The 26,959-nt window shown below is 40.7% G+C and overlaps 4 protein-coding genes across 8 annotated transcripts in view; 2 read left to right on the forward strand and 2 right to left on the reverse strand.

Annotated features, from left to right (window-relative positions):
* pkd1b (polycystic kidney disease 1b) overlaps window positions 1-11,930 on the reverse strand; it is a 31,552-nt gene extending 19,622 nt beyond the window's left edge. The window contains exons 1-14 of the mRNA XM_030399695.1: window positions 11,608-11,930; window positions 9,854-10,034; window positions 9,563-9,771; window positions 9,311-9,429; window positions 8,313-8,460; window positions 7,964-8,229; window positions 7,093-7,845; window positions 6,218-6,349; window positions 5,935-6,110; window positions 5,643-5,779; window positions 1,781-5,451; window positions 1,101-1,253; window positions 725-865; window positions 46-328 (exon numbers count right to left, since the gene is read on the reverse strand). Coding sequence (XP_030255555.1) covers window positions 46-328; window positions 725-865; window positions 1,101-1,253; window positions 1,781-5,451; window positions 5,643-5,779; window positions 5,935-6,110; window positions 6,218-6,349; window positions 7,093-7,845; window positions 7,964-8,229; window positions 8,313-8,460; window positions 9,311-9,429; window positions 9,563-9,771; window positions 9,854-10,034; window positions 11,608-11,680 — 6,442 coding nt within the window. The 5' untranslated portion in view covers window positions 11,681-11,930. The remainder of the gene's footprint in view (window positions 1-45; window positions 329-724; window positions 866-1,100; window positions 1,254-1,780; window positions 5,452-5,642; window positions 5,780-5,934; window positions 6,111-6,217; window positions 6,350-7,092; window positions 7,846-7,963; window positions 8,230-8,312; window positions 8,461-9,310; window positions 9,430-9,562; window positions 9,772-9,853; window positions 10,035-11,607) is intronic.
* A 2,147-nt stretch (window positions 11,931-14,077) lies between these two features.
* On the forward strand, window positions 14,078-17,184 carry LOC115571352 (ankyrin repeat and SOCS box protein 12-like). Of its 4 annotated transcripts, none has more exons than XM_030400714.1 (3): window positions 14,078-14,182; window positions 14,981-15,751; window positions 16,292-17,184. In XM_030400714.1, exons 2-3 carry the CDS (start codon window positions 14,989-14,991, stop codon window positions 16,441-16,443), a joined length of 915 nt encoding a protein of 304 aa, XP_030256574.1. In that variant the 5' UTR covers window positions 14,078-14,182; window positions 14,981-14,988; the 3' UTR covers window positions 16,444-17,184. The 4 variants fall into 4 exon arrangements, with proteins under 4 accessions (XP_030256574.1, XP_030256576.1, XP_030256572.1 ...); XM_030400716.1 differs by having other exon boundaries at window positions 14,080-14,182; window positions 14,984-15,751; XM_030400712.1 differs by having other exon boundaries at window positions 14,118-14,178.
* Window positions 17,185-18,568: 1,384 nt separating this feature from the next.
* The window catches only part of slc39a11 (solute carrier family 39, member 11), a 154,495-nt gene continuing 146,104 nt past the window's right edge, over window positions 18,569-26,959 (reverse strand). For both annotated transcript variants that reach the window (XM_030400710.1, XM_030400709.1), the window contains exons 8-10: window positions 19,906-20,004; window positions 19,647-19,805; window positions 18,569-19,523 (exon numbers count right to left, since the gene is read on the reverse strand). In XM_030400710.1, coding sequence (XP_030256570.1) covers window positions 19,445-19,523; window positions 19,647-19,805; window positions 19,906-20,004 — 337 coding nt within the window. In that variant the 3' untranslated portion in view covers window positions 18,569-19,444. The remainder of the gene's footprint in view (window positions 19,524-19,646; window positions 19,806-19,905; window positions 20,005-26,959) is intronic.
* LOC115571351 (uncharacterized) lies at window positions 22,978-25,566 on the forward strand. The gene is made up of 5 exons (XM_030400711.1): window positions 22,978-23,108; window positions 23,713-23,832; window positions 24,095-24,368; window positions 24,630-24,752; window positions 24,958-25,566. Exons 2-5 carry the CDS (start codon window positions 23,732-23,734, stop codon window positions 25,405-25,407), a joined length of 948 nt encoding a protein of 315 aa, XP_030256571.1. The 5' UTR covers window positions 22,978-23,108; window positions 23,713-23,731; the 3' UTR covers window positions 25,408-25,566.

Here is a 26,959-nt window from a genome sequence, read left to right on the forward strand (position 1 = left end):
TGATGTAAATTAGATTTACCACTTTTACTAATATCACAGTGTTACCTGAGCAGTTGTAGGTGACTACTGTCTCCAGCAGATGTATATCTGACTCTGGACTGAGATCACACAAGCCTCCGTGTGGCGGATTGTTAGGTAGTATCGTCACGCTGGCACTACCCCACTGCCCTCTGTCAGGCTGGGATACATTAAGAGTGAAGGTATAATGCTGCCCTGGCTGCAGGATGCCTGAATGCACCTCCAAGTGAGGAGAGTGTCGCCCTATAGAGGTGGTGACCTCATTAAGGTCTAGGGCCATGCCAGACTGGTCCTCAGCGCTCCATTTGTACTGTGAGAAGACAAATACCGGAGTCATAATGATAATGCAGGTCCCATTGTCAGTGCATATTGTACACTTGTACATTCTACTACTACTTAATGTATCTACCTCATTTAGCATTTCAAGGTTAAACTGTTCAATCGCAAATCAATTTGTCGATAATAACCCAAACTAAAATCATAATAATTCATAGCAGGGACAATTTAAGAATTGTTGTCCTGATGTTATGATTTTTGCCGTAATGTCAAATATTACCATTTTCTTCATGAAACTACTATTCAACAGAATTGTTATAAAACAACACATTATGACATATCATTAACTTTTTATGTTATTCCCAGAGTATACATTTTGCACACACCAATGGATCGACATGTGCCTAGGAGAAGACATCAGAGTCATTACCTGAGCCTGGTCATCACACTGGTCACATTGTCCTGAGAGGACAGTAGGGGTGGTGTAACTAATGCGGTGAGGGGAGGACAGGACAGTGCAGGACACACATTCCACTATCACGGGAAGCACAGGAATGTTACACACAGTCACCTGAAGATAAGAAACAGAGGGATGAATGACAAGTGTCTCTTTCCCATAATTCATTGGCTTGCCTATGTCAAGTTCTTTTTATAGTTATCCCTAAATCAAAAACATTTATTTGCAACAGAAATTAAACACAACCTTCATGCAGCTTTTCTCAGTTGAACTGTTAGTGCAAGACAATAAAAACAATAAAGTATGCTTTTGTGTGTGATAATCGAGTGAGATTGTGGGTAATACTCACTGTCTGGTTGACAGAGACAGGCCTCCTTCCTTCCTTGTGTACAGTAAGAGTGAAAATGTAGACTGTGCCTGGGTGCAGCTCTGTGGTGAGCACAGTCATTGTACTGCTGTTTCTCCAAATTGGCTGCTTTACAAAATGAGACTCTGTGGAGTTCTGACAACACAAACACACGTCTTACTCACACCTGCACCTAGATCTCTATTAGTACTAGTTTTTGTTATGTAGTGAAAAATCTCTTAACATTCCAATAGCAATCAGTAGATCAAATGCCCTGACAAAAAAAATACAGAAAAATCTGCGCCTTACAGGCCTGTATTAAGCCCATACAATCATTTAACTTGGCCCAAACTAAACAATTGGATGGCCTATCTGCTTGATTACCCATGGATTTGCCCATGCTCTCTCTGCCTATGCAACTCATTGTGTATAATTGGAGTCTTCCACAAGGCTAGGTAGAAAAAAGGCTATTGCTGAAGGAATTCACAAGCTAGTCACACAAGAAAGTGCAGCCTAAATTTCCCAGTACTAGCATGCTAGCTTGACAGCTGTGAGTGCTACATTCATTTTTGACAGTATTGGGTATTTTCTTACATGCAAAAGACACATGACGTAGTTGAATATGGTTGTCTATGGAATGTGGTCATTTTCATGCACTAAGATTGCCTTGAAGTGGCTCTTACCAGCGCCACGAAGGTCCATTTATATTGCAGTGTATCTTCCAGTCCTGGCTCTACATCAGGGTCTTGGGACTTAGATCCATCCAAGAGGAGTTCACTAAGGCTGGACCACAGTCTGTGTGAGCCTCCCTTGATGACAGCGATTAGTGGGGAGTGGACCACTGCAATGGTGGTGTTTTGTCGGACAAGTAGAGGAGTGTCCTTGAATGAAACAGTGAATACCAGGCAGTACCATCCTATATCGAGAGAATGCTTTGGGAGTAAGAGTATAGGTGTGGTAACATCTACCTGATCTCTAAGAATGACTTTGTTCAAAGAGTAATCTAAGTTGTCATGGGTACAATCAGACTCTATGAGTATCTCCCATAGGTATGTGGTTTTGTAAGCAGAGCAGTTACTGTCAACGCTTGCTTCAAAGAAGCTTGGTCTAGACCTGGAGATTGTAGATGGCCTCTGGACAAGAGAAGCTTGAGGGCTGGAACACTGGAGCTTTTCCACCTCCGTGAATAGCTGTGTGGACACATGGCTGACGTTGTTGAAAACTTTGACCATAATGCTGTATTTCCCAGGAATATAAAATGTATAACTGACTGTAGTTAAGTCTGTCGCCAATGCATCAGTGGATTCTCCAAAGTCCCAGAGATATCTGAGGTTGCTTCCTCCATTGACTTTTGCAGAAAATGCAACAGCATGTCCAACAAATATTCTTTCTGAATGACCGACAAGCTTGACCTCCTTAACAGGCCATTGAACTGTAGCAGAATCATTTACTGTTTTGGAGCAGATTCCATTGGTGGCTAGCACACTAACAGATAATAATCCGCTCTCTGTTGGCGTAAACATCACTTCTTGTCCCATGAGTGTTACAGGCTCAAACCCAACCAAGTAAAATTTCCAGGTGAAGTTGACTGGAAGTCCACTTTGAAATTCTGCTTTGAACTGGTTTCCTTTCAGAGCTTCCAATGCAGCAGTACAACAGTTCACAAGCCTCAAACCTTGAATATGCTCTGAAACCAGAAAGCTTGAAGACACCTCAGCACTACTGACCTGGTTCCAAGCTTTCATGGTGACTACATGCATCCCTGCAGGAAGGCTTGATGTGGTGAACCACCCGTCAACAATGACATGACTATGAATCCAGTCTTTGTTTCTGAATGTTATAACAAAGCTTACATTGGTTCCACTGGAGATTGTTGGAATGAAAGTAACTTGTTGTTCAGTGCAGAAAGAAGATTTGGACATGTTCAGCAAAAGGCCTTTGATAGCATCCTGGACTGTGACACTGTGTGAAACTGTCTGCCAATTTATGTCATTGGAGACGTTCAAAGACACCTGATAAAGGCCTGCATGTGGAAAAGTGCAGATAAATGTCTGATTATTGGTATGAAAAATAATGTTTTTTGCACCTGTAACTGTCCAGTTCCAGTGCAGATTGCTACCCTTTCGAATAAGCCCATGGAGTGGAACGTCAGCTCTTGTGGCGATATAAAATGGATGTGTCTTTCCTTCAATTTGAACGTCCACAGCTTGGACCTCCTCCTGAACATTAAACTCTTTGGTGACATTGCTTTGGCTGAGGACATTCTGAACCGAAACTCTGACAAGACATTGACCCAAACTTGTAAATGTGTGGAGAATAAAGGGATCATGTGTCTGCAGGGGTGAAAGTTCAGAATACACATACCAAAAGTATTGCAGGTCAGATCCAGCAACCACAGATACAGATATATTCACTACTTTCCCTAATGCCACAACGCTTAACTGTGTTGTAATGTGAGCGCTTGTTACAAGCTGTATTGCCTCCAAAGAAACAGTGACGGTGGCCTCACCCAACTTGTTAGAGGCTCTTAGCTGAACTAAAAACCCACCAGGAGTTTCAGCTAACATATGAAAAAGCTCTCCATTACCAGTAAATTGTTGGTTTATTTCACTCTGTGTAGCAAGCCAGTGATAAGTGACATTGGAGCCTTTCGTGATTGAGGCAGTAAAGAGCAGGTCCTCTTGGGTTGGTACATACTTCGTGTTTTTCAGGCTCTGACATTTAATCCGAACACCCTCTATTCTTTCAAAGACCTCAATTACAATAGCTGCCTCCTTTCTGCTCACCAAGTTATGTGCTATAACCCTCACTTGATACACTCCTGGTTTTTGGAAGGCAAATCTAAACTGGTAGGTCCCCTGCTTGGTTGAGGTCATACTGTCTACAGTCCAGTAGTAGTTGGTGCTACTGATAGAACTACTAATTGCTAGGATAAGAGTTTCTTCTCCTACAACAGCATAAGACTGGTTAGTGTGAAGTGAAAGGTCGGAAACAGGAAGTAAAACATTCACTTTAAGGGACACAGAATCACGGCTAACAGCATTTAATACTGTGGCTGTGACTGTGAACTGACCTGCTGAGGAAAAGACATGTGACACGTTTTGGTTCTTCTCCACTGGAGAGCCATCTCCAAAGTCCCACAGCACAGTAACATTGCTGCCAGTACAACTGGCAACCCAAAATGATATGAATGTGCCAACAGTCAGTGTGTCACTTTGACTATCATGAGCCAAAGACAGCTTACTTACTGGTTTTTGAATGGTGATACTGGCTTTGGCTGTTTGGTTGTTGACCTTATTAATTGCTATTACTGATACATCCTCAATACCTTCGTCTTTAAAGATAAAACAGTTCTGAGTCTTTTCTGTCCTAGTTAAGAGACTAGAGGGGCTGCTAAACCACTTCAACTGGTAACCTGCCATCTGTTCAGGGAAAACTACCACCCTGAAGCATACCTCTTTTCCTACTGCCACAACTTCCTGTGATGGGTGCACTATCACACTGGTTATTGCTGCTTCGACACAGATACTTGTGTTAAATGATACAGATGTAACAGAACTAAACACAGTGAGACTAATATGAAAAATCTGTTGGTTTAGAAATGTGTGCTTGGCTGTTGATTGTCCCCTCACTACAGTTAGAGGTGATCCATCTCCGAACAGCCAATGGAAAGTCAGGTCAGATATGTTCCCACTGACTAGGGCAGTAAGCTCTATGTCTCTTCCACTCGTGATGCATTCTGTCGGGAGAACTCCACTAACAGCCAATCTATAGACCTCTACAGTGATTAACTGATGAGCTTGGCTGACAGAATTAATGACAGATACATGTACTGTAAAGTTCCCTGATGACTTGTAGATGTGAGAGATCCAGCCATCTGTAAGGTTTCCCCGCAATGACCCATCACCAAAGTCAAAATTCCACATGAGACCTGTACCAGTGGCAACCGTAGCTCTGAAATCTGTAACAGAGCTTAGTTCACTGGGTCCGTTGTAACTGACAGTTAATCCAGAGATTTTTTCCACAACTTCCACCACTAGCCAGTTGGTCAAGACTGTCAGAGTGTTGTTCACACATACTGTGACGTTATAAAGTCCTGCAGACGCAAAACTATGACTGACTTTATGGTGGATGCCTTGGACGGCATCAGAGCCATCGCCAAAGTCCCATGTGTAGATGACGGCATTAGTCGAGGGCCCTGTGGAAGCTTCCAGAAGGATGGTCTGTTTGACAAGGGGCACGCGAAGGGAAGAGGAAATGCGGAGGTGATTCAATGGAGTGCGGACATTTATCCTCATGGACACATCGGCCTTGTCATATTGGTTGGAGACTTGGACTTGAAGTGTGTAGTCATCTGCATAAAACAAACATGCAGGGATTTTACCTTATTGAATTGAAAAGTGGGTACAGTTTCCACCAGCAAAGAGACACCTGCTGCAGAGTCCTATGATAATTCCCTGTGGGTATGTCTCACAATACAAATTGTCAATCCATTGTAAATAAAAAATGTTGATTAATGAAGTAATTAGTAGTTTGCTTGGTTACCTGGGATGGAATAAGTATAGTTCACTGAGTCCTGGACATACACTTGCGTCTGTCCTCCCTCCATAAGGCCTTCCATGGTCTGACATGGAGCAGACTTGGTGTGGATCACCTTGCTACCGCCATCCCCCAAATCCCATCTACATGACATGCAACACATGGAAATGTAGAATAGTCAGGCAAAACACAATTCCACAAGTACATTTCAATTAGTAGACTTTTGTAAAGTCAAGGGTAAACAGTATGCAACCCCAGGGAATTTTTAAGGCTATTTCCAAAAAAAAGAATCTCTTACCTGAAGATGACTGGCAACCTAATGTCCACTTTGACCCTGATGGTATAAAGGTTTGTAGCATCTACAGCCACAACTTTCCTGTCAAACAGGAACACTGGCTCAGCCATTGGGGCCATTTCATCAGCAGTCAAGAGGATTTGCTGGCTCTGGGAGCTCACAGGGTTGGAAGCTGTCACCTGGCAGAATAGTAATTTAGCAATATATTGTGATTTTTGTTATAAAAAATATTATCCAGAAAAGTGACTGAACAAATTTAACATTAGAGACAAACAAAGTATCTCACCTTGAGTTTATAATCAGCAGGCTTCTTGAACACAACACTATAAGATTTTCCTTCATGGGCAAACTTCTCCAGGTTGTCAATCACCCATGTGAATTTTACTGAAGACCCACTCTCTACTTTGGCTTTAAATGACTAAAATGTAAAAGGAAACATCAAAAAGATACAAATGTGAGGAAATATATACTGTAACCAAACTCATCTTAGTTTTAGCCTACAAATTTACATTCCTATGACAGGATATACGAAGAGTACAGCATGTTAGCAACTCAGATTAAAACACCTTTTATCAATATCTAGATTTAGATTTAGTGGTGCTCTGAGAGGGATTCTAATGTTCAAATGCTAACATGCTCACAGTGCTAGCTAAAATGTTTCAATTGAATTGTGTTCCCTGCACTGCAATAGCTGCTGAGGTTTTGACATCTTCAGTGTTTGTATTGTTCACCATCCCTATTTGGCATGTTAGCATGTTTACATGGAAAGGTCAGAGGACCACTGATGTCATTAGTATAAATCTTCTAGGAACCATGAATATCTGTGCCAAATTCTGTACCAATCCAATGTGAAGACATGGATATGTTTCACATGATAATAGATTTGACGATCTGGTGGCAATAGCGGAAAAGTCTGAAAATATATAATTTATAATAAAAGGGATCTCCAGATTCATTGGAATTCAACCACTGGGGGGCATGAATATCTGTAGTAAATTCCAAATGCAATTCTTTGAATAGTTGTTGAGATATTTCAGTCTGGACCAAAGGGATAGACTTTCTGGCCACCTTCCCCATCTCTAAAGCAATGCTGCTGATCACCAAAACGACATGGTAAAATAAGCAAATGTATATGTTGTAAATGTATAAATTAATTCTTACCTGTGGAGTTTCTACAAGCATCCTGTGGCATCCTTGTGGCTCAACACTAAGTCCCGCTACTGCCTCATATCCACAAACACTCAACCTGACACTCTGAGAGCTCACAGCATCCATCACAGCGATGTTTAGGGTTTTAACCCCCTCTGAGGGCAACACCAGAGTCACAGAGGAGAACCACTCATTATGGGACTCTCTCTTACAGCCAGGCCAGGACTGAGCTAACTCTTCGGGGCAAGATGAAAGGAAGGGGACCCCTGTCTGAAGAACTGGGGCTGACCATGAGCTCCTGGCCTTCTGTCCAGACAGGACCTTGACAACAATGAGTGTTGGGACATTGATTTGGATGTGAATCTGGTTCTTTCCATCTGGCACGGGGTGGATCACACTAAGCTCAAATTTAGATCTCAGACTCGGAGTAGGACCAGTTGTAAGGGCCAAAATATTTGGATCTGTGTTGGTGAAGCCAAAGTCATCAACATGTTCTGTACCTCTGGGAAGCTTATCCACGTACAGCAGCCTCAGATCACACACTACTCCGTCAACCCACTGCACTCCTTCAGGAAGAGAAGTGAGGCCTCCCTCCCACCAGCCTCCCCAGTCCATCCCCCTAATGGACATGTAACTCTGGCGCCAAAGGGAGTTCAGAGAGGCTTCACTGTTCAGACAATGAATGAATGTTCCAGAGGCACGGGTGTGTTGTATTGCCACAACATCATCAGGATACACCATGATTGCTCGATCTGGAAGGACCAGCTGTTAAAGAAAAAAAGAAAAGAAAATTAATGTATTTTAAAATATTTAGTGTTCAAACAATACAGGCCAATAATGGCTGCAGGAAAGGTCAATAACATGAAAGAAATACTCAACTCACACTTAAAGTTGTTGGCTCAGAGCTAGGGTTTATTCTCAGAGGCATGTCTGCCACCAGGTGGTAGAAGGGTGGTATCGCAAGGTACCTGGGAGGTAGAGCAAAGCTGTGGCCTGTTGCTGCAGAGTCATAGGGGCTGCAGGGGCTGGTGGTGTGCACACACGCCTCCATAAGGTGGCACCAGTACTGGCCCAAGCTGCAGCCCCCTGTGGTGTTACAAAGCGATACTGCTGAGCAGCAGGTGAATGGATTAAGGAGAGAGCTGCAGCCTGAGGAGCAAAGAGATTATCACCAACAGCATCGAACAAACGTAAGCTCTCAGAAACACTTAGTAGTTACTATTTTGCTGCACCTGGAGGTACTAGGTGGTGGTTGGGGTTGCAGTAAGGTCGGAGGATCTGGACACGGGCCAGAGAGGAGGCTGGACTGGGCTGAACCACCAGCTGCACTGATGCCAACTGACCTGCATGACTGAACCACATCCCTGGAAATAGCTGCATCTGTGGGTCCAATAAAACACCAGCATATAAACCAACACAAATCCTGAAATTCAGAGAAGTACTTAAAACCGTAGGAATATACGCCGATGGTTTGTTTGTATTCAACTATCCTTTAGTGGATCTCAAACATTTTTGCTCGACACACCCCCACAATCCTGAGCCTCAAGTATCCCTTCATCAACACCAGCCATTAGGTTCAAAAGGGGCTCCATATGTATTTTTGAATCTTACTTAATTCTACTGAACTGTCAACATGTATCCAATACTTTATTTTTTTTTCAACTGTTTATCCATTAGGCTACTGTTAGCTCTTTCAACCATTTAACCAACACTTCAATGCTTGAAGCTAGCAGTTGAAGCCATTAATAACACTTTCAGTTGCTATTTTAACTGTTTATTCACCAATTCAGCTATTTCACTATTTATTCAAATACATTTAGCGAACAATTTCAAGCATTTATTCTATAATTGCTTTCTGACTCTAACTATCAATTACAAGCGCCAATCAATCAATCAATTGGGCCCGTTCTTTGCTGCCTGCTAGCTATGTTTAACATACAATTGCAACATTTTCAGGCAGTAGAGCTGATTCATTCTATGGGGATTTTCAAAATCATAACATCTATTGCACATTGTTTATTATAAGGTAGCTTCTAAGGTAAAGTCTTTCCCTGAAACCCCTGACAACACTGATTTACATCGTTTTTAGTTTCTGACCTGTAAAAGCCGACCAATGCAGCCTTGAGACCCCTCTTTAGAAGTGTAGCACATTCAGTTCAACCAAAATGTGATGTTATCTTGTCTTGTGAACCCTTGTTAGGCGGAGAACAAATGATTCAGACTGACTGACCTCCACTGTGAGTTGTCCGATGTCCGGGACATTGGGCAAGGGCTGTATCTGGGTCTGAGCGTAAATGCCGGTCATGAGAACCGATCCAGTCAGGTAACTATCCACAGATGGTAAAGACTCTAATTGAAGAGGAAATAGCCAAAATCACATCCTGGGACTCGAAAGACACATTTCAAACACCATAAAACATAACTGACATTGAAGGATGTTTTATATTAAACTGTGCCTATGTTATTGTCCAGTGAGCCTTACCAGTTACTTCTTTTTCACAGATGAAGTGGTATTGTCCAGCACAGTGAGACTTCCTCCACTGTCCAAGTGTCCCCAAGGCCTTCTGGGTACACACCCCCTGACTTTCACTGCCTCCAACCCACCATGCAGGACTTACTGGCTCCATAAACCCAACCTTGTCAGATCCATCTCCGCTCGATCCCTTCAGCCAAACCCATGTAGTGCTTTTTCTGAACCAAAGGAAGGAGGGCATATTAATGAACGTAAACACGAAAGAAGACTTTTTCAAAGACCATTCCTTGTAACGCTTACACAGGAAAGGAGTAGTGGATGAACTTTTGCAGCTCCAGGCTTTCAGCAGAAGCTAAATCTCCTCCCGGAATCTCTCTGCAGGAATCCTGCGCCTCCGGCCACGAAGATGTCGTCTCAGAGAGCCAATAGCATTGCCAGGTGCCCAGGTGGATCCGACCACCTTTTGGGCAAGGGGTGTCCTCTGGAATGCAGAATGGATGTTGTTTTTTAGACTAGTGGCTGTTAACTATGTGCCATAAAATCATCTGTTGTGCTTACTAGGAAATCTGAGCTGGACACATCATTACAAACAATTCTGTGAGAGACACCTGGCTCAACCGTTGAAACACTGGAGAACCAAAAACCACAGCTGTTGCGGTATTACTTATACTGTGAAATCCCCTCTGCAATACAGTACTTTAGAAGGAATTTGAGATTCGTTGGAAAATGTAAAAGCTTGCAGCAAAAAGGTTTTCAGCAGAGATGGAAGAGGTATTCTCTTACTTAAGTTAAAGTATCACTTTGTAAAAATACTACAGGCAGTTACTCTACATTCAAAACTCTACCTAAGTATAAGAACAGAGGAACTATCAGCAAAATGTACTTGTGTATCAGCAATAAAAGCTCTCATTTTATATAACTTGATCATGAGTTTTAACTAATGTTTACTGTTAACTAGTCTATAGTCCTAAAATAATAGATCAAATTGATAATATATTAAGTAAATAAGTAAGTATATAATCAAACAAAGGTATCCGTGCACTTAGGCACAGGATTTGAGTTCATGTATTTTGCTCCACACCACTGCTGAACTCTACGTGAACCACTATGTGAACTCATAATCATGTATTTATTTAAATCCATATTGACTATTGGTGACGAGGTGCAGACATATAATAAATCAAATACAGTTGAAGAGATCAGGGGGAAGCTGTTGTTAAATACATTTATAAATCATTTAAACAATCAATTCTTACTTAAAAAGAATTGTTACTGAAAAAACAGGGAAGCTGGGAAGCCAGTGTTTTGATACAGTGGATAAGACAGGGGTGTATGACAACTACACAACTACCATTAGCACTGAATCGCAATGTGGAGCGATGTGACACATCAAAAATTACAAGTAAGATAAAGGGTAGGCTACCTGTTAATAATCCTATTATGAACTGAAATTTAAATGATATTAGTATATTAAAAACTGTTTAGATTCAGTATATAGAGGTTGGAAATAATAGTCTGAGTGAGTGCAGTCAAGCCCAACCTGCGTGTTAGGGGTTACATAATAATACAAAAAAAACATTTATTTGCTTATTTTTGTGTTTTGTTTTTATTGTGTTTTAAATGTAGCTAATTAATAAATATAGTTTTAATGCTTGTGTCTGAATGGTGCCGGCATATGAATAAATGTACCTTGCCTTGCCTTAGACCTTAAGGTGTATTCCTTGTTACATAGCCTGTATTTTTTCTTTATGTAAAATAGTTTGATTAAACAATATGACAAGGAAAAGAATGGCGTATGGGAACCACTGTGGTATTGTATGAGTTTCAAGCTACTTGCTGTAAAAATCACAACCCTATCCTTTTAACTTCTACCACAATTTAAAATAACTTTGTTAAAGCAGTTAAATCAAAATTTTACAAACATTTTTCCCGTAGAAAGGAAAATGATGATGTAGATTAAGGGAGCTGTAGACAAAAAAACTTAACTTTCTACAAATGAAACATCACATTTTTCTTCTTATTATTATTATTTAATAGAAAATGATGCTTCTCACCTCCAGCTGCAGCCAACAGAACCACACAAAGAACCCACAGCCTCTGCCTATGAGATGTGAGAGTACCTGTCATCTTGTAGAGCACATCATATCCTCCTGAAGAAAAACAAAACAAAAAAACTACTCTCTGTCTGATCACCACAGGAGCACTGTTGAACTCAGTGCCCACCCATCACTGCCTCAAACGTGCCCATTCTCCTCTTCCTCCGTGTCATTGCTACGCGACTCTTCCCTCATCCTCAGTGTCCTCGCACGAGTCGAACATTTTGCCTTCCTTTCAATTACTCTTCCCTATCTCCAACCCCAACTCTCATCACGCTCTCTTCTCCCTCCTCCGACACTCCCCCCCTTCCCCTCGTCCCGTGGACACACTGTGAGTTATGGCACTGTCGTTGTTTTAAAGGCCTCTTCTCTGACTCTCTGAACGCCTGGCTGACTTCTACTTTGTCTCTCGGCAACAGCTATAGAAGCGGAGTGGACAGGGGAGGCCAGCGCTGCTCATTACCATGTTGTAAAAAAAACCCTGACACCCAACAGAAAACAGTCAGACTCACCCGGGCAGGATGCAGCGCAGGGTCCCGACAGAAACAAGACTCACAAACCAAAGAGTCATTGTAGTGTTGGTGTCATTTGGCAACAAAGCGTTGCGTTTCATTTGTGTGAGGAATGTAGAGAGGATTGGTAACTTTTCAAGGCTGCTAAAACCCTTATTTTTTTTTAAGCCAAGTAGGAAGATGTTTCAGATGTTTTTTCTGCTGCCCTGTGCCCACGGCCTGTTGTCCAAGCACTAACACTGAGACCTCATCAGTAACTGAACAATGGCTCTGTGACGCACACGCAAAAAGAAACAGACCAAGCTGTAAAAGAAAGGATGCCTCCCGGGTTGCCTGGAGAGGGAGAAGATAAAGGAGGGCGGTGATAAGGCAACTATAGCTGAGAATAGTCGGTCCATCGCTATGGAGATGGTTGTATTTCTCTATGTAAAATAGAACTTTCCCCCCTCTCAGGAGCAGCAGATGGAGCAGGAGGATCCAACAGTGAGAGTATTGAGTACATTTATATAGTACTGCACTGGAACCTTGAAGTTCCTTGCAAAGTTGCTCTTGGGACCAAAGGTTCCAGGTCCTTTAGAGGGAAACGAGTGGAACGAGGAAATGAGTATATTTCAGTATGTTGCACACCAGCCAACCAGAACACAGGCCAAAGTTTCAGTTCCACCACTATAAATCTACAAAAACCGTATCCTGTTTTAGAAATGAGTTGACAGTATATTATCTGTAGTTGACAGTACATAACTAAATGATTCAAATCCAACTCTATTTTGACTCCAGTACATAAAATCTGTCGTTCACTTCGACAGCTGTATCTTCCACATCTCCACATGATGGTATAACTTTAAATAGCTGAGATTTTTTTCTGAAGCTTGTACTGTGCTCTCTTCAAGGATGAATTAATGTTTTAACACTGAACTTTTTGTATTCACCGAAATTGAATCTTGATCTTTCTTTAATTTAAAGCCACATCATGTTGCAGATCAGATACTAACCCACAGAGAGGCTATCAAAGTGCTCATTATTGAATAAGTAACCTAACAATTACATAAAAAGGATATAGATAAAGATACATTGAAGCTCTTATCTTCCTAGCTAAACTTTAATTTTCTTTCATTTTCAAAAGTCAGTTCAGATTAAAATTATATTATTCCATTTCAGCAACAATACTGATAAAATAAATCTGACATTAAACAAACATTGTGACATAAAGTTTTGAAAAAGTCACAGGAAAATTTGTATGATGTAAAAATAGATGAACTCCAGCTAAACCTATACTCAGTTTTCATGAAGATAAAGACGAGGACAACATGCCATGATAATATCTTTCAAATCATTTAGGTTTTTTTTCTTTGGGTTCTACAATCTATCCAAATGATTTTTCTTTCATTCAGTACTTCCATTTTTTCTCAGATATTTTCCCTTGGAATTAGTCCCACAAAGGAAAGTTCAATTTAACAATAAAAAAAAACAATAGGAAAAAATAAACTGTATAATAGAAAGGTAAGAAATAGACTCATATATACATAATATGTACAAATAGAAACAGTGTAATTATAAACATTGAACAAACAAGAAAATAAAAAATATGAAATAACAATCGTAATCATCAGTATTAACACAGTAAGACGAGTACTAAATAACTGAGTGTGAATAATTTCTTAAACCATTTCCCAGTTTTACGGGTCCAATATGTATTAGACAAATATCCAGTATTCATGGGATTACTTCATAATGTTTGTTTAATTGAATATTATTTAATTTATGAATGGGTTTTTTTTTTTCACTAATTCCGAATAAAGAATGAAATATCTATTTGACTCATCAATTCATAATGCCTTGTTTAAATGAGTCAACTAATTTATTGACTGATTTAACTGGCAGGCTCCAGGCTGTCGTACCAGTCTGAGACACTAGGGGGCAGCGATGCAAATCTGAACTCAACGTGATACATGACATGAAGACGACGAGGAAGAACCGCAAACAGGAAGATGAAGAAGGCAGCTGATGGTGACATATCGTAGGTAGGCCAATATTAAAGGAGCAAAACATAACGGTTTAGCTTGTTAATGTTGCTACAACTCTTTTTTTAAAACAAGGAAACGCGAAGGACTCGTGTTTTGATATCGAACTCGACTTATCGGTTTTCGTTTTGAATGAATAATTAGCGAAACATCCTCCTGTTGGCCCTGATACGTGACGTTACTGGTCTCGTGTGTGTAACGCAAAGTCATTAAATGGCCAAAACATTGTAAATACAGACTATTTTCGGCCAGTCGTCAGTTCGGCGGTAATTTAATGACATTACAGCGGGTCGCAGTTAGACACCCATCCTGCTTATTCAGAACAGCACGATGTGAGAAGACACAGCGTTTAGAGAAAAAGGGCATTGTGCTTCGCTAATTGTACAATATCATGTTGATACTGCATGCCGAATTTTGCAGAAGAACTCAGTTATTCACGAGAGACAATGGGTTGTGACCTGCGATTTGTGTATTTTCGTCGACAAGCCATCAAACATTTGATTATGAGACATTTTCAAGGGAGTTTGGTTTAATGAGTCTGCGTGGAGGTGATGCAGCAGTGTGTCTTGAAGCTTTCTCATGTAAGCTTAAAGAGCATCTCTGCAACTCAGAGTAACACAAGTTGTTGAATGACACTCACAAAGGTGGATGTGTCAAAGAGCTGAATTTTCGCCCTGGGGAAGAAGATCAGGGTTGTAGCTCCAAGTCACTTCCAGCACACATCTTAAAGAAGGCATTTGTCAGATGTATATATTTGGCGTGTGGTTAATGTCGTCTGTGTTTGTTCGTGTTTCCCAGCAGGTTCTATGCTCCGACTAAGGACCTCTGAGGAAGAACAAAGGAGTTGTGAAATTTCCCAGCTCAGACAGGCAGTGTTGCAAAACAATGACAGACTCCTCGATGAGATGCTCTGCCAAGAAATCTACAAGAAGGTCATCAACTGCAGAGGCGGCTGGGGCATTGCAGGCACGCCTCTGCACGCTGCGGTGTCTAAAGGCCATCTCAGCTGTCTGCAGGTTCTGCTAGCCCACGGTGCCCTGGTAGACTGCGCGGACGTCAAGGCTCAGACGCCTCTTTTCGCGGCCGTTCGTGGGAAATACCTGGACTGTGTCTTAGCGCTCCTCAGAGCCGGGGCCAACCCCAATGGCAGCTCGTCCAACAACTGCTCTCCTGTCCTCACTGCTGCCCGGGAGGGGGATGTGGAGATTTTAAAGGAACTGCTTAAACACGGTGCAGAGGTGAACTCCCGCTCCAAAGTCTTGCTCTGGACATCCAGCGCCAGGGTGTCCAGCGGGCCGCTGTACCTGGCGGCCGTTTACGGTCACATGGAGTGTTTCAGACTGCTGCTCCTCTATGGGGCAGACCCAGATTACAACTGCACGGATGCAAAGCTGCTGAGTTCTATCAAGCAGCCCAAAACTGTGCTGGAGATGTGCCTCAGGCACGGCTGCGGCGTGGAGTACATCCAGCTGCTGATCGACTTCGGAGCTAACGTCTACCTCCCTACGCTGATCATCGAGAAGTCCACCAAGCAGAACGAGGCTGTGGAGCTGCTTCTACACGAGAGAGGTACTGAAACAAGCCGCACTTAATCACACGTGACATGTCACTTAACCCGACTGGATGGAGCCACAATCCTCACAATCCTGAAATAGGATGGATTTCTAGCTCAAACTGGATGATTGGGAGCGACGGTTTAAGGTTTAAGACCATTTACTGCTTGCTGAAGTTGAGCAGAAATGTTGAGACTGAAATGTAGAACTCTTTTATTTTGGTACCATGTAATTCATGGCTTTCTGATAAACACAAGGAGAATCTAATGTAGTACCAATTACAGGGAAGCAGAAACAGTTTTCAAGTGGTAGAATAGCTGTAGTAACCTAGTGTTTGACTGTCATGAAAAATGTTAAACGTCTGTACTGTGGAGCTGTAACTGATGAATCATTTCTAATGGAGACCGGCGAATAAAACTCTTCATCATGGCGATCAAGTTAAGAAGTCCAGGATTTGAAATGCTGAGCCACAAAGACTATAACATTCCTTAGGCCTCAGACAAATCTGGTTAGATTAAGCTGTTGAGCAGTAACTAATTGTTCTTGTCGTCCCCAGGAAATCCAAAGGCCTTGACATCCCAGTGCCGACTTGCTGTCCGAAGTTACCTCAAAAAGATCGACAAGATCCACTGCATCGACCAGCTGGAAATGCCAACAAGTCTAATTAACTTCCTGCAACACAAGCCAGTCCCAGTCACTGTTCTGTAGCCGTGTGAGCCGAAGACGCATTGTACACGTTTTTATTTGGTTTGTAGACTGTGAGCTACCTTTCTCTGTTTTTTTTTTTAAGTACTTCTGTCTGTTCATGTGCTGTTCTCTTAAGAAGGAATCCTACGTGAAAATATTAAATGTGTGGATAAGTTGGGTGAACTTTTTGTTTTATTATTAGCACTAACAACCCTGCAGCTATCGGAGGAGCGCTCTGAAGGAAGCCGTTTCTTGGTGTCTTTGTCACATGTTCGTCACAAGCTGTTCTTGTTAAACAGAGCTGTTTGCTTCAGTGAAGACTAACAGGCTTGCCTGGTCCATTAAAATACATGCACAAGTTGTGAAAAAGAGTAAGAATTGATGTGTAAAAAAGCTTTATGAAAAACATGGCTTCACTATTTTCTTGAAATTGGGAGTGTTGTTCACTTTAACCCCATCCATACTGTATAAAAAGTGCAATAATTATGAGTTGAGTGGTTATATTAAAGAATAAAAGTAACCTTTTTAGGGCAACATTTCATTTTTAGGTCAACCACTGGCTCTGTGGAACAAGACTTAAGTCACAGCTATGGGAAGTGCTCTGTGAGGCTGTAAAGTAGTGCTTTGAGACACATGCTAACATTTGCTGATGCGGATTAGGCACAATGTAAAGCCGAGGCTGATGGGAATGTCATCAGTTTTGCAGATATCCGGTCATAAACCAACATATTCACCCAATTAAATAAAATAAATTTCATCTGATGATTGTGCAGTGCCAGTCCATTAAATGTATTTGACTGCTTGCTGACTTGCATGATTCGCTGCATGCGTCACTGATGGGCGGTGCTTTGTTTTTGGTCTTCGTACGTGTTGATATAGAAAACAGTAAAATGTCTGGCTGGTAACAAACAATGTATTGTATTACATTAGATTTTTTCTGTAATGGAATACTAATAATATAATACTGCTGTTTTTTTTGTTTTTTATTACAGATGATAATACAAGCTTAACAGTTTGAGTGAAACAGTGAGTCTTTGAAAAGTGCTCATGAATTTTTATAACATCTTAGCAGACAGTACGTCCCCCTTGTGCTTAAGTGACGGCATGCACTCGGGCTGGAATGGACTCCGCAAGTCTGTGCAGAACCTGATGATTCATGGTGTTCCAGCATGATTTGACAGTTTTTCCCAAAGCATCGTTTTCTCACACGATTTCTCACACGATTGACTTTTTCAGTCTTCGAATGCCACTTTTAAAATGCTCGATGGCGTTGAGGTCAGGTGACTGTTGAAAGTCCATGACAGTCGGGACCTGCTCGGTGTTTTTCGGTCTTCGGGTAGTTCTCGATCCGACTTTACTCGTTGCGTCCGTCCATGCATGCATACAAAAATGTGGAAGTACAATCTGCAGTTGATAGGACAGCCCTAAAATCCCAGAAATGATTTGTTTTGCGTCATTTGGCAGATTTTTGGCCCTGGGTGCATTCAAAATCTGCAAAGTGCCCGTTTCAGCTCCTTCAGTCTGGACTATAATGGTAGGACCTGCACTGATGAGTAAATGATGGTTTAATACATCTGTCTTAACATCGTTTAAGACGTTATCATATATCTTACATCTACACTGTCATACATAACAGAGGGATGTTTTATATAAGCTTTACTCTCTTATGTTTCAATGTCTTGAAGCACGCAAATGTTGTTTTAGAGGAGTCTTAAAAATGACATTGTTTGCTTGCAGCCTTCGAGGGGCCTGCTACTGGTAGAGTCAGTGCTCGAGGAATGTACTGGGGTGGGGTTATATCAACAATTAGCGGAGTTACAGGACTCATCACCTATGTCAGACTAAGACTTTTTTAAAAGGTATATGTGGTTTAAATTTGGAAGACGTCCGAGTCTCAACCTTTAGCTAGAAATCAAGACCATTCCTAAGAACAGTTTTATACAAACTGGCCCAGAGCTGCATACAAGAAAGAATGATTGAAAGAGAAATATGTCAGGGGCTTATTTTGTCTGCTTAACCTGTAGGTGAGTCATCACTTTAGAAATGAATGTCATGTCACAGTATAATGTACGTCCAGAAAAAAACAGACAGAAGGACAAAACATCCGGCTTGACTTTACAAAAAAAAAAAACAAGTTGGAGAAAACTGAGAATCACTTGGTTGTTTAATTATATAAATACATTACATTATTAAGTGTTAACTTCATCAGCATTTAAATAATTAGACATGGCCCGCAACACGATTCTTCAGACTGACCTGTGGATGACAGCAGACTGTGCCCTAAATAAATGAAGGCACTGCATTTGATTAAAAAGGAGACTGTATCATTTGTTTTGAGTTCGTTACAGAATGACATCTGAAGAAAAGGTCATAATTGTGTAGACAGATCACATTTGGAATTTCATGTTTCAGTACACCAAAATATCATTGTACCTTGCTGTAGAGCAACAATGATCAGAATAGAATTAAGCATTACGGGAACATTTGTCGGAGGTCCAAATCAAACACCAGACTTCAAGTATTGCAATCATGAGGAAATACAAAAACTGGAAGAAGTAAACAAACAAACAAAAAAAGACCAAGACATTCTTTTAGATTTCATTACTGGCCACGTTTGTTTTAAAATAATGTTTTTGTAAAACAAGAACTCAAAAAAACTATCTTCTCAGCAAAACATTCAAATGCTCCGGAGTCAGGAGAATATTCAAAAATATTCATTACATCATTCTGAAATTAGTGATCATTTGTAGAAAGTTACAGCTGCTCAAACAAAACAACTGCCAGCCCGTAAATAAATGAAAACTATTCAAGTCCAGTCATCCTCATAACTTGTTTTACAAAATAGTTCTGTGTTTCTGTCATTTCTGAATTTCAAGTAGCAACAATTCAAACTAAATAGATAAATAGTGTTTCAGAATAAAACACTTCATTTGGTCCCCTTTTTAAAAACTGAGCTCAGCAGCACTGTGATGACATCGTGTCCCTCAGTTCTGCTGACATGGCGCCAGTTGCCATGGCAACCTTAGCCCAGCCCCACGTCTAGTGACATCATCACTACGAAGCCCAGGATGGAGGTCCAGGATGCCAGCTTCCCGTTTCCACTGGTTGACACCGAGTTGGAGGGAAGAAATGGAACATTAGTCAGAAAGAAGCAGAAAGTCTTTCATCTGGCTAAAACACAAAATCTCATCAAATCTACTTTAATATCCTCTTTTCCTTCTCACCTGACTTGAGCTTCAGGGATGATGTCATCCACCACCACATAAACCATCGCCCCGGCAGCAAACGCCAACGCATACGGCAACAGGGGTTCTGCCAAGACAACGGCGAAGGCACCCAGCAGCCCAGCAATAGGCTCGACCATGCCGCTGAGCTGTCCATACCTGACGGGAAGCAGCAAAAGTCAGCTGCATTGTTCAGATTTAAAGTACGGTTACTCAGTGTTGTTTCTGACACAGTGTCTGTACACATGTTTCTCCTTACCAAAAGGCTTTCCATGTTGAGACCCCAGAACCCCGGAGCGGCAGGCTCACCGCCAAGCCTTCTGGGAAATTCTGAATGCCAATGCCGATGGCCAAATTTCTGTGGAGACAAAACCAATAAACAACCAAACAAAAAACATCAACTCGTATCTCTGTATGTTAAATGTTAACAACATACCTCATATGTAGGTACTTTAGTTTGCTTTTGCATAAAAACAAAGAGCCTTTGAAAAATAATTGAATTTAAATCAAGGGGGAAGACGAAAATAAAACTCTTGAGCCATGCTAGCTGCTCTGTGAGGCTGAGCTCAGCAATGCTCTCAGCTAAATGCTAACTTTGGCATGTTAACGTGCTGACAAATACAAAGTTAACATGCTGATGTTTAGAGGCTATAAAGTTTACTATGTTAACCATCATAGTTTAGCTCAAAGCATGCTTACAGAAGGTATGATAATCCTTTACTGAATCCCTACAGGTGAAATTGAGAATTGCAGTTTGCATTTCCAAGTTAGCTATAAACACAGTTCAGCAGAGGCTAATGGGAATGTGATTAATTTTGCAGGTATCACAATTGAAAACTTTGACCAGATGTGAGTTATATGACTAGTAAGTTGTTTGGCAATGTCAAACCTCATGGAGGTACAAGAGGAAAAGTCAGGGGGTCACCAATACAGATACATCCTCAGGGCACTGTGAATGTCTGTGGAAAGTGTTGTGCAAATTAATCGGTTTAGACATTCACAACAGTAGTGAGAAATTAATCTGCTGGTGACACCAGTCACCAGGGAAAATCAGGGAATCGCCAAAGTGAACACAGATATATCCTCAAGGCAACATGAATGTCTGCACACAATTTTATGCAAATCTATAGGGAAGGCGTTGAGACATTTCACAAGAAATGTGAAAACCTGAGCTACTGGTGAATAAGATTAAGTCAGGGGATCACCAAGGTCTCGAGGAGTTATCCACGACCACTGGGAACTATAAATGTCTGTACATGAAGATATTTCAAAGTATTTGTGAAACCTGTTAGTTGGTGCAACAGAAAAAAAGATTAACAAGGTCACTCTGAGTTAACCTCTGGGAACCATGAATATCTTTGCAAAATGTAATGGCAATCTATCCAATACTGTCAAGACGTATGACTTAATCCAGAAATGTCAACTTGGAGGTAGTGTAAAAGGGAAAGCCAAAACATTACTGAGTTCAAGAGGTTTCATCCTCTGGGGACCAGTATTACAATATATTGGTGTGAAACATCATCACAATCAATCCAATAGTTGCTCATATATTTCAACCTGGACCTGAACATCAACAAAATGTGATCCATGCTGCTTCCTTGGCTAAAAATGCAAACATATTTGACGAAATTATAAAGGAAAAAAATAAACAAAGACAAGTCAAGTGATTCTTTTCATCCACTCATTTTATTTTTGGTTTTATCATAAGGACATTGTGAGCAATGATGCAAATCAATGTGAATGACTCCATTACGCAATGTTTATTTTATAGGATTCTTGTATCAGTGCCATGAAGTTCATTTTGTTGTTTGAATGTTGAAAAACATGTGACTTTGAAGACTTTGATGCTGGAGTAGTTCATTTAATATTTTTTATCTTTGAGGTATATTTTGCCAAAACATGGCTTTTAGCAACAATATATATTTCATTGTCAGTCACATTTCTAATTCCCATAGAAGAATCTCTTGCTCAACAGCTCCTGTCTCTCCCTGCAGTGCAGTGATGCAACTACTACATGTGAGCACACACAACACAGCACCTGACATCTACCATATTCTGACCAGCTGCAATATAGTCCAGTCATTACATGGACCAAATGTATGTGCTCAGACAAAAACGTTTACCATCCTGAGCAGGGACAACTAAAGAGAGAAGCCAGATATATTCCTTCATTTCTTTACTTTAGGTCCAAAAATAGACTTAACCTGACAACTTGACCACAATATACTCGGTTGACTAAAATATACCACTGGACGACTGGAAAACTGTGTGGGACTCTGATACAGCACTAAATTGGTTAAAATTCTAAAAGCCTATAGGTAGTTACACATTTGAGTGGATGAAAATGACAAGTGGAGTACCCCAGGGCTCCATTCTCCAGCCTCTTCTATTCAACATTTACATGCTTCCGCTAGGTCAGATCATCGATTATATAACCAAGCCAGAAAACCTCAGTGTAATCATGGACTCAGACCTGAACTTCAGCAGCCACACTAAGACAATTACAAAGTCAGACTACAACCACTTTAAGAATATATCCAGGATAAAAGGACTTATGTCTTGGCAGGATTTGGAAAAAAACTTGTCCATGCATTTATTTTCAGTAGACTTGGCTACTGTAACAGTATTTTAAGCAACTCTCTAAAAAATCCACTGGAGAGCTGCAGCTGATTCAAAAGCTGCTGCTCAAGTCCTAACAAGAACCAAAAAAGTAGATCACATCACTCCGGCCCTTAGACCTTTACACTGGCTTTCTGTCTGTCAAAGAATAGATTTCAAAATCCTGCTGTTGGTTTATAAAACATCAAATGGTTTCGGGCCCAAACACAATTCTGATCTTCTGAACCATCCTGACCTCTGAGGTCCTCAGGTACAGGTCGGCTTTCTAGCCCCTAGAAACAACAAAACATGGAGACGTGGTGTTCAGTTATTATGTGCCACATATCTGGAACGAACGCCTAGCAAACTGCAGGTCTGCTCCAACTCTCACCTCTTTTAAATCAAGGCTGAAGACCTTTCTGTTTGTCTTAGCCTTTCACTGAAAAAATTTAAAGGCTTTGAACTGCACTGTAGCTTCCTTTGTCGAGTCTCTTTTAAACCTATTCTAATTTAGCTTACTTTCCCTATTTCTTAACTTGTTTCAATATTTTGTTTGATACTTCTTACTTGTTTTTAATGCATTTTAAATGCAATTTTTAATTCCTTTTAATTCAACTTGTATTCCCCTGTAACGCACTTTGCCACAGTTGCCTTGCCACTCAGTTTGTGTGTGGGCAATGTTATTGTCCTCTCTTATCACTTCAGTGTCAAGAGATAAGATGTATCCCAGTGATGCAACTTAAGTTTGATCACACTGTTTAAACTCTGTCCAGTGTTAAAGCTGACAAAAACACCTAAACCTTCTGAGGCAGGGGAAACTAACCTCGGGCTGCTTGAGTCTTTTTACAGCTCTGTTCTCAAGTGGTGAGTTAATACTTCTAAATAGTTTGTGCTCTTAGTGTCATTCTTTTGTTTGTTACTTGGCAGAGTTTGAGTGGCATGTCGATGAAAGTGTTGCTACGGAAGAATGAAAATGTAATAGGGGGGGAAACTTACAATGGATTTCTGTGACACGGGCCATTTGTGAGCGTTTTGAGTGCATGAGCTACTGAATTTCCTTGAAATATAAGCACATGTATATCATGGTTATCTATAAGAATTCATTTTGTTTTACTGTATTTCATTGTGTTTTGATGCTGGTCTTAATACAAATGTAAATAAGGAAAATTAAAATATGATTCAATCAAATCAGTTAAAAAAGAAAAATAACAAATTTAGAAGAAGGGCATTTTGGAGGAGGTATGTATGTTCTGAAAGTTGGGACCATTACAATGTTTGTGTCTCAAAAATATGTATACAATAGAGCTTAAGGGGGAAGGTCTTAGCCAGCAGACTGATGGTTGCATAAACATGATTGTAAATGTTGGACGCTAAATTACAGTGTGTCCAGAAGAAAAACAGGTCTTGAAGACAATTAGTAAAGGTGAACACACGTCATTGAAAAGTCCTCTGCACTTCTTGCTCCCAGACAAACAGCAAAACAGAAAATGGGCCAGTCGTTGTCTCCAGAGGAGCGACTAGCAGAACTTGACAAGTACTCTGAAACATTGTTCAATTCACAACAATGGCACGGCTTTGGAATTGACAGGTAGGCACAGTCACTCAAAGGAAATTGCATGTCTATGTTTTAACTTCAAGATGGTTTAATATATAACATATCAAGTGGAGAATCATAGAATCACAGTGTAGAACCTCGGCCTATTAGATCAATATATCCAATCATTATTTACATACTGAACGTATCAGACAAAAGTGTTGTACAGTAGCTTTCTGGCAGGTGAAAAGTTCAACTTCATTTTTGGTATTCAATCACACAAAGTTGTGACTAATGAATATATCTCTCCACTCAGCTCGATGCTACAATACTCCGGACTCAACTCAACTCAAGTGCTGGATGATTACAGAGATCAAGTCTTATACAGTGGAGAATTCAGTGACGCTGCGGCCGCTGTAGAGAAGCTGGGCTCTGCACTGGGTGGGCTCAAAATTGTGCCTAATGCTGTGGGACTTGGGGCTTTCATCATTTCCATAATCTTGGAGACAGTTGGGAAGACATTAGGGAAAGAAACCATGGGCACAGCTGAAATGTTGCAAAGGGTGTTTGCACAGGAGAAGGCCAATGAGGTGAGACCCCCTGATCTTTTCCTCATGTCATATTTCTAACTGAGCGTTGTAATTGTGGTCAGAACTAACGCTGCAACTAAAGATCACATTTTTTTGCTGAATCTGCAAATTTTTTTCACGACTCTAATCATTCAGTCTCTAAAGTGTCAAAAAAATTGTGAAGAATGTTTCTTTTGACCAAAAAGAAAAAAAATGTATACATATTTGACCGATACTAAGACTTTGCTTTCATGAATTTCACTCCAATCCTCGACTGTGGAGGTCCGAGACCTGATGGACGAGTATTTAAAACGTCTGCGGATCAACTTGGGGAAACCACAGCTTCAACTAGCTGAGACCAGGCAAATAGAGACCGATCTCAGCGTCCAGCTGACACGGCTGAAGGTGCAAAGCAGTCAAAATCTTTCATCTTTATTTTTTGAAAGATCATTCTTCCTTCAATGACCTGAATATTTTAAGACTGAAGTCAAGCTAAAATTCTGAATCTTATTTTCTACTTTTTAAATGTAAGAACCATGTAATATTTATCATCAGAAATATGGAAATAATATGTTAATTCTATAATACTTTGAATTTTCTTCTTTCTAAGAATTCCATGCTGAGGGATGGACATATGAACACTCGGTTTCTCAAGCAGTGGCTGAACGGAGCTGCCTTCCACACCCAGATGTTGATCCATCAGGCGCGTCTAGAGGGGGCTGGAGGCTCCAGAGCCACGCAGGCCGCGGGGATTTATCAGCAACAGTTAAACCTTCTTCTGGAGAAATACAAAAACTACCTAACAACTGTTATTTTTGTGTCTTCAGAGCATGATAGAATTAGTGTGTACTGTTGTCTGGGCTACAAAGAGAACACCGTTTTTCCCTTTTATGTTGAATGTTTCAGGCCGATGGAAACCTACTGTTTCAGAGGAAGAGAAATAGTTGAGACTATGTTTTCTAAACATCAGATCACTTGGGCAAAGACTTATTTCACAGACTTAAGAGCACAGATTCCAACTCTTGTGAGCCAAAATGGCACCTTCTATATTCAAATATGACATGTACCATCTGTACTTGTGAAGCCTTCAGAAAAGGTCATGAGATGAACTACAAGAAAATGCTGACACAAAATTTAAAGCTCAGAAAAATATAAAAAATGTGTTGTCTGTTAAGTTTGCTGTTGTCTTTTTCTTTAACAAAGAAGACTTTGATCCCGTCGTATTTGCTAATGCTATTTACAAATGGTCAATGACCTTAAAGAGGCGATCAGCATATCAGCATACCAGAACAGCACATCTTACTTTACAGACTTTGTTCATTTGACATTGACTGACACAAAGACCCACAGGTGACAATAATGTTTAAGAACAAAAAATGATAATCTAATATTACCTGATTCATTTGGGAGGCATGGTGGGAAAAGAACAGACTGACACCTGTCCTTTAATCAGACAGGGATCTCCTGGTACCATCAGTACCATCATGAAACCACTAGATGTCGGCAGCACACAGCTCAGCACCAGACAGCTGCTATGTTCTGCTGGGCATCCAACCACAACCCAGATTCTTACCCTACCTTCAAACACGTCCACAGTCTGTTCATCCTGCTGCTGTCTGACAAACGATACAGAAGTATCCCCCACTGAACCAGACAAGAGAGCAGCTTCTTTCCTTAGGCTAAAAATCCTGAACTCATCCTCAACACTCTAACATAAAAAAAAGTTTTCTTGTGTGGCATAAAGGGACTACAAATTGCATTTTATTGTACAACCCTGTGTTGTGAAATGACAGATAAATTAACCTTGAGACTGTAGACTGACTTTTAACTAAACCCCCAAATTTCAACTGTATACAAAAACTCGGTCCAGACTGAGACACCTCAATTATTGAATTCAGTTAATCGATCTTCTAAAGACCTTCATAGTCCTGAGAAAGAGAAACATACCGATTTTCTAAACAAAAAAGTGTTATTATTATTATCTTTTATTCGAATGAATGTCAAAGCCAGTTAATACATTGCTGAGCAATTTGGTACAGATGCCCATGAAGCCCAGAGGATGAAACCTTGATGATCTTGGTAACCCATAAACTTTCACGCAGTTGTGTCATCTGCTCAAATTCAAATTTGTCCAATGCTTTGTTTTTAATGAATATATATCTGCATGTGGACAGTCTGGAGTTAGGGGGACTATGGGCAAAAAAACAAGGGCACAGCTGGTACATGCAGAGAGTGTTTGCACAGGAGAAACCAATAAGGTCAAACTATTTTTTTTTTAAAATTATTTTATCATTGAGTGTTGTTTCCTACTTTCTTTTTCAAATAAAAGAATAAAAATGTACAGTAACCCATATGTTACAGCAAAGGGACAATCATATTCACTTATACTAAATAGATGTACAGTGAGAACAGCCTTTTCAATCAGAATCAGAATACTTTATTAATCGGGGGGGGGGGGGAAATTGTTTAAATCAGGTGCTGGTTCAACAGGCTGGATGGGTGGGTCATAAAATGGTATATGACCAGAGCTCCTTACGTACAGACCTCCTGAATAACAACTGCCACTGCTCTCTGCAGTATTATCATTTAACCACTAGATGTCAGCAGCGCAC

This window comes from Sparus aurata, chromosome 20 (assembly GCF_900880675.1).
Source record: "Sparus aurata chromosome 20, fSpaAur1.1, whole genome shotgun sequence".
Lineage (NCBI taxonomy): Eukaryota > Metazoa > Chordata > Actinopteri > Spariformes > Sparidae > Sparus > Sparus aurata.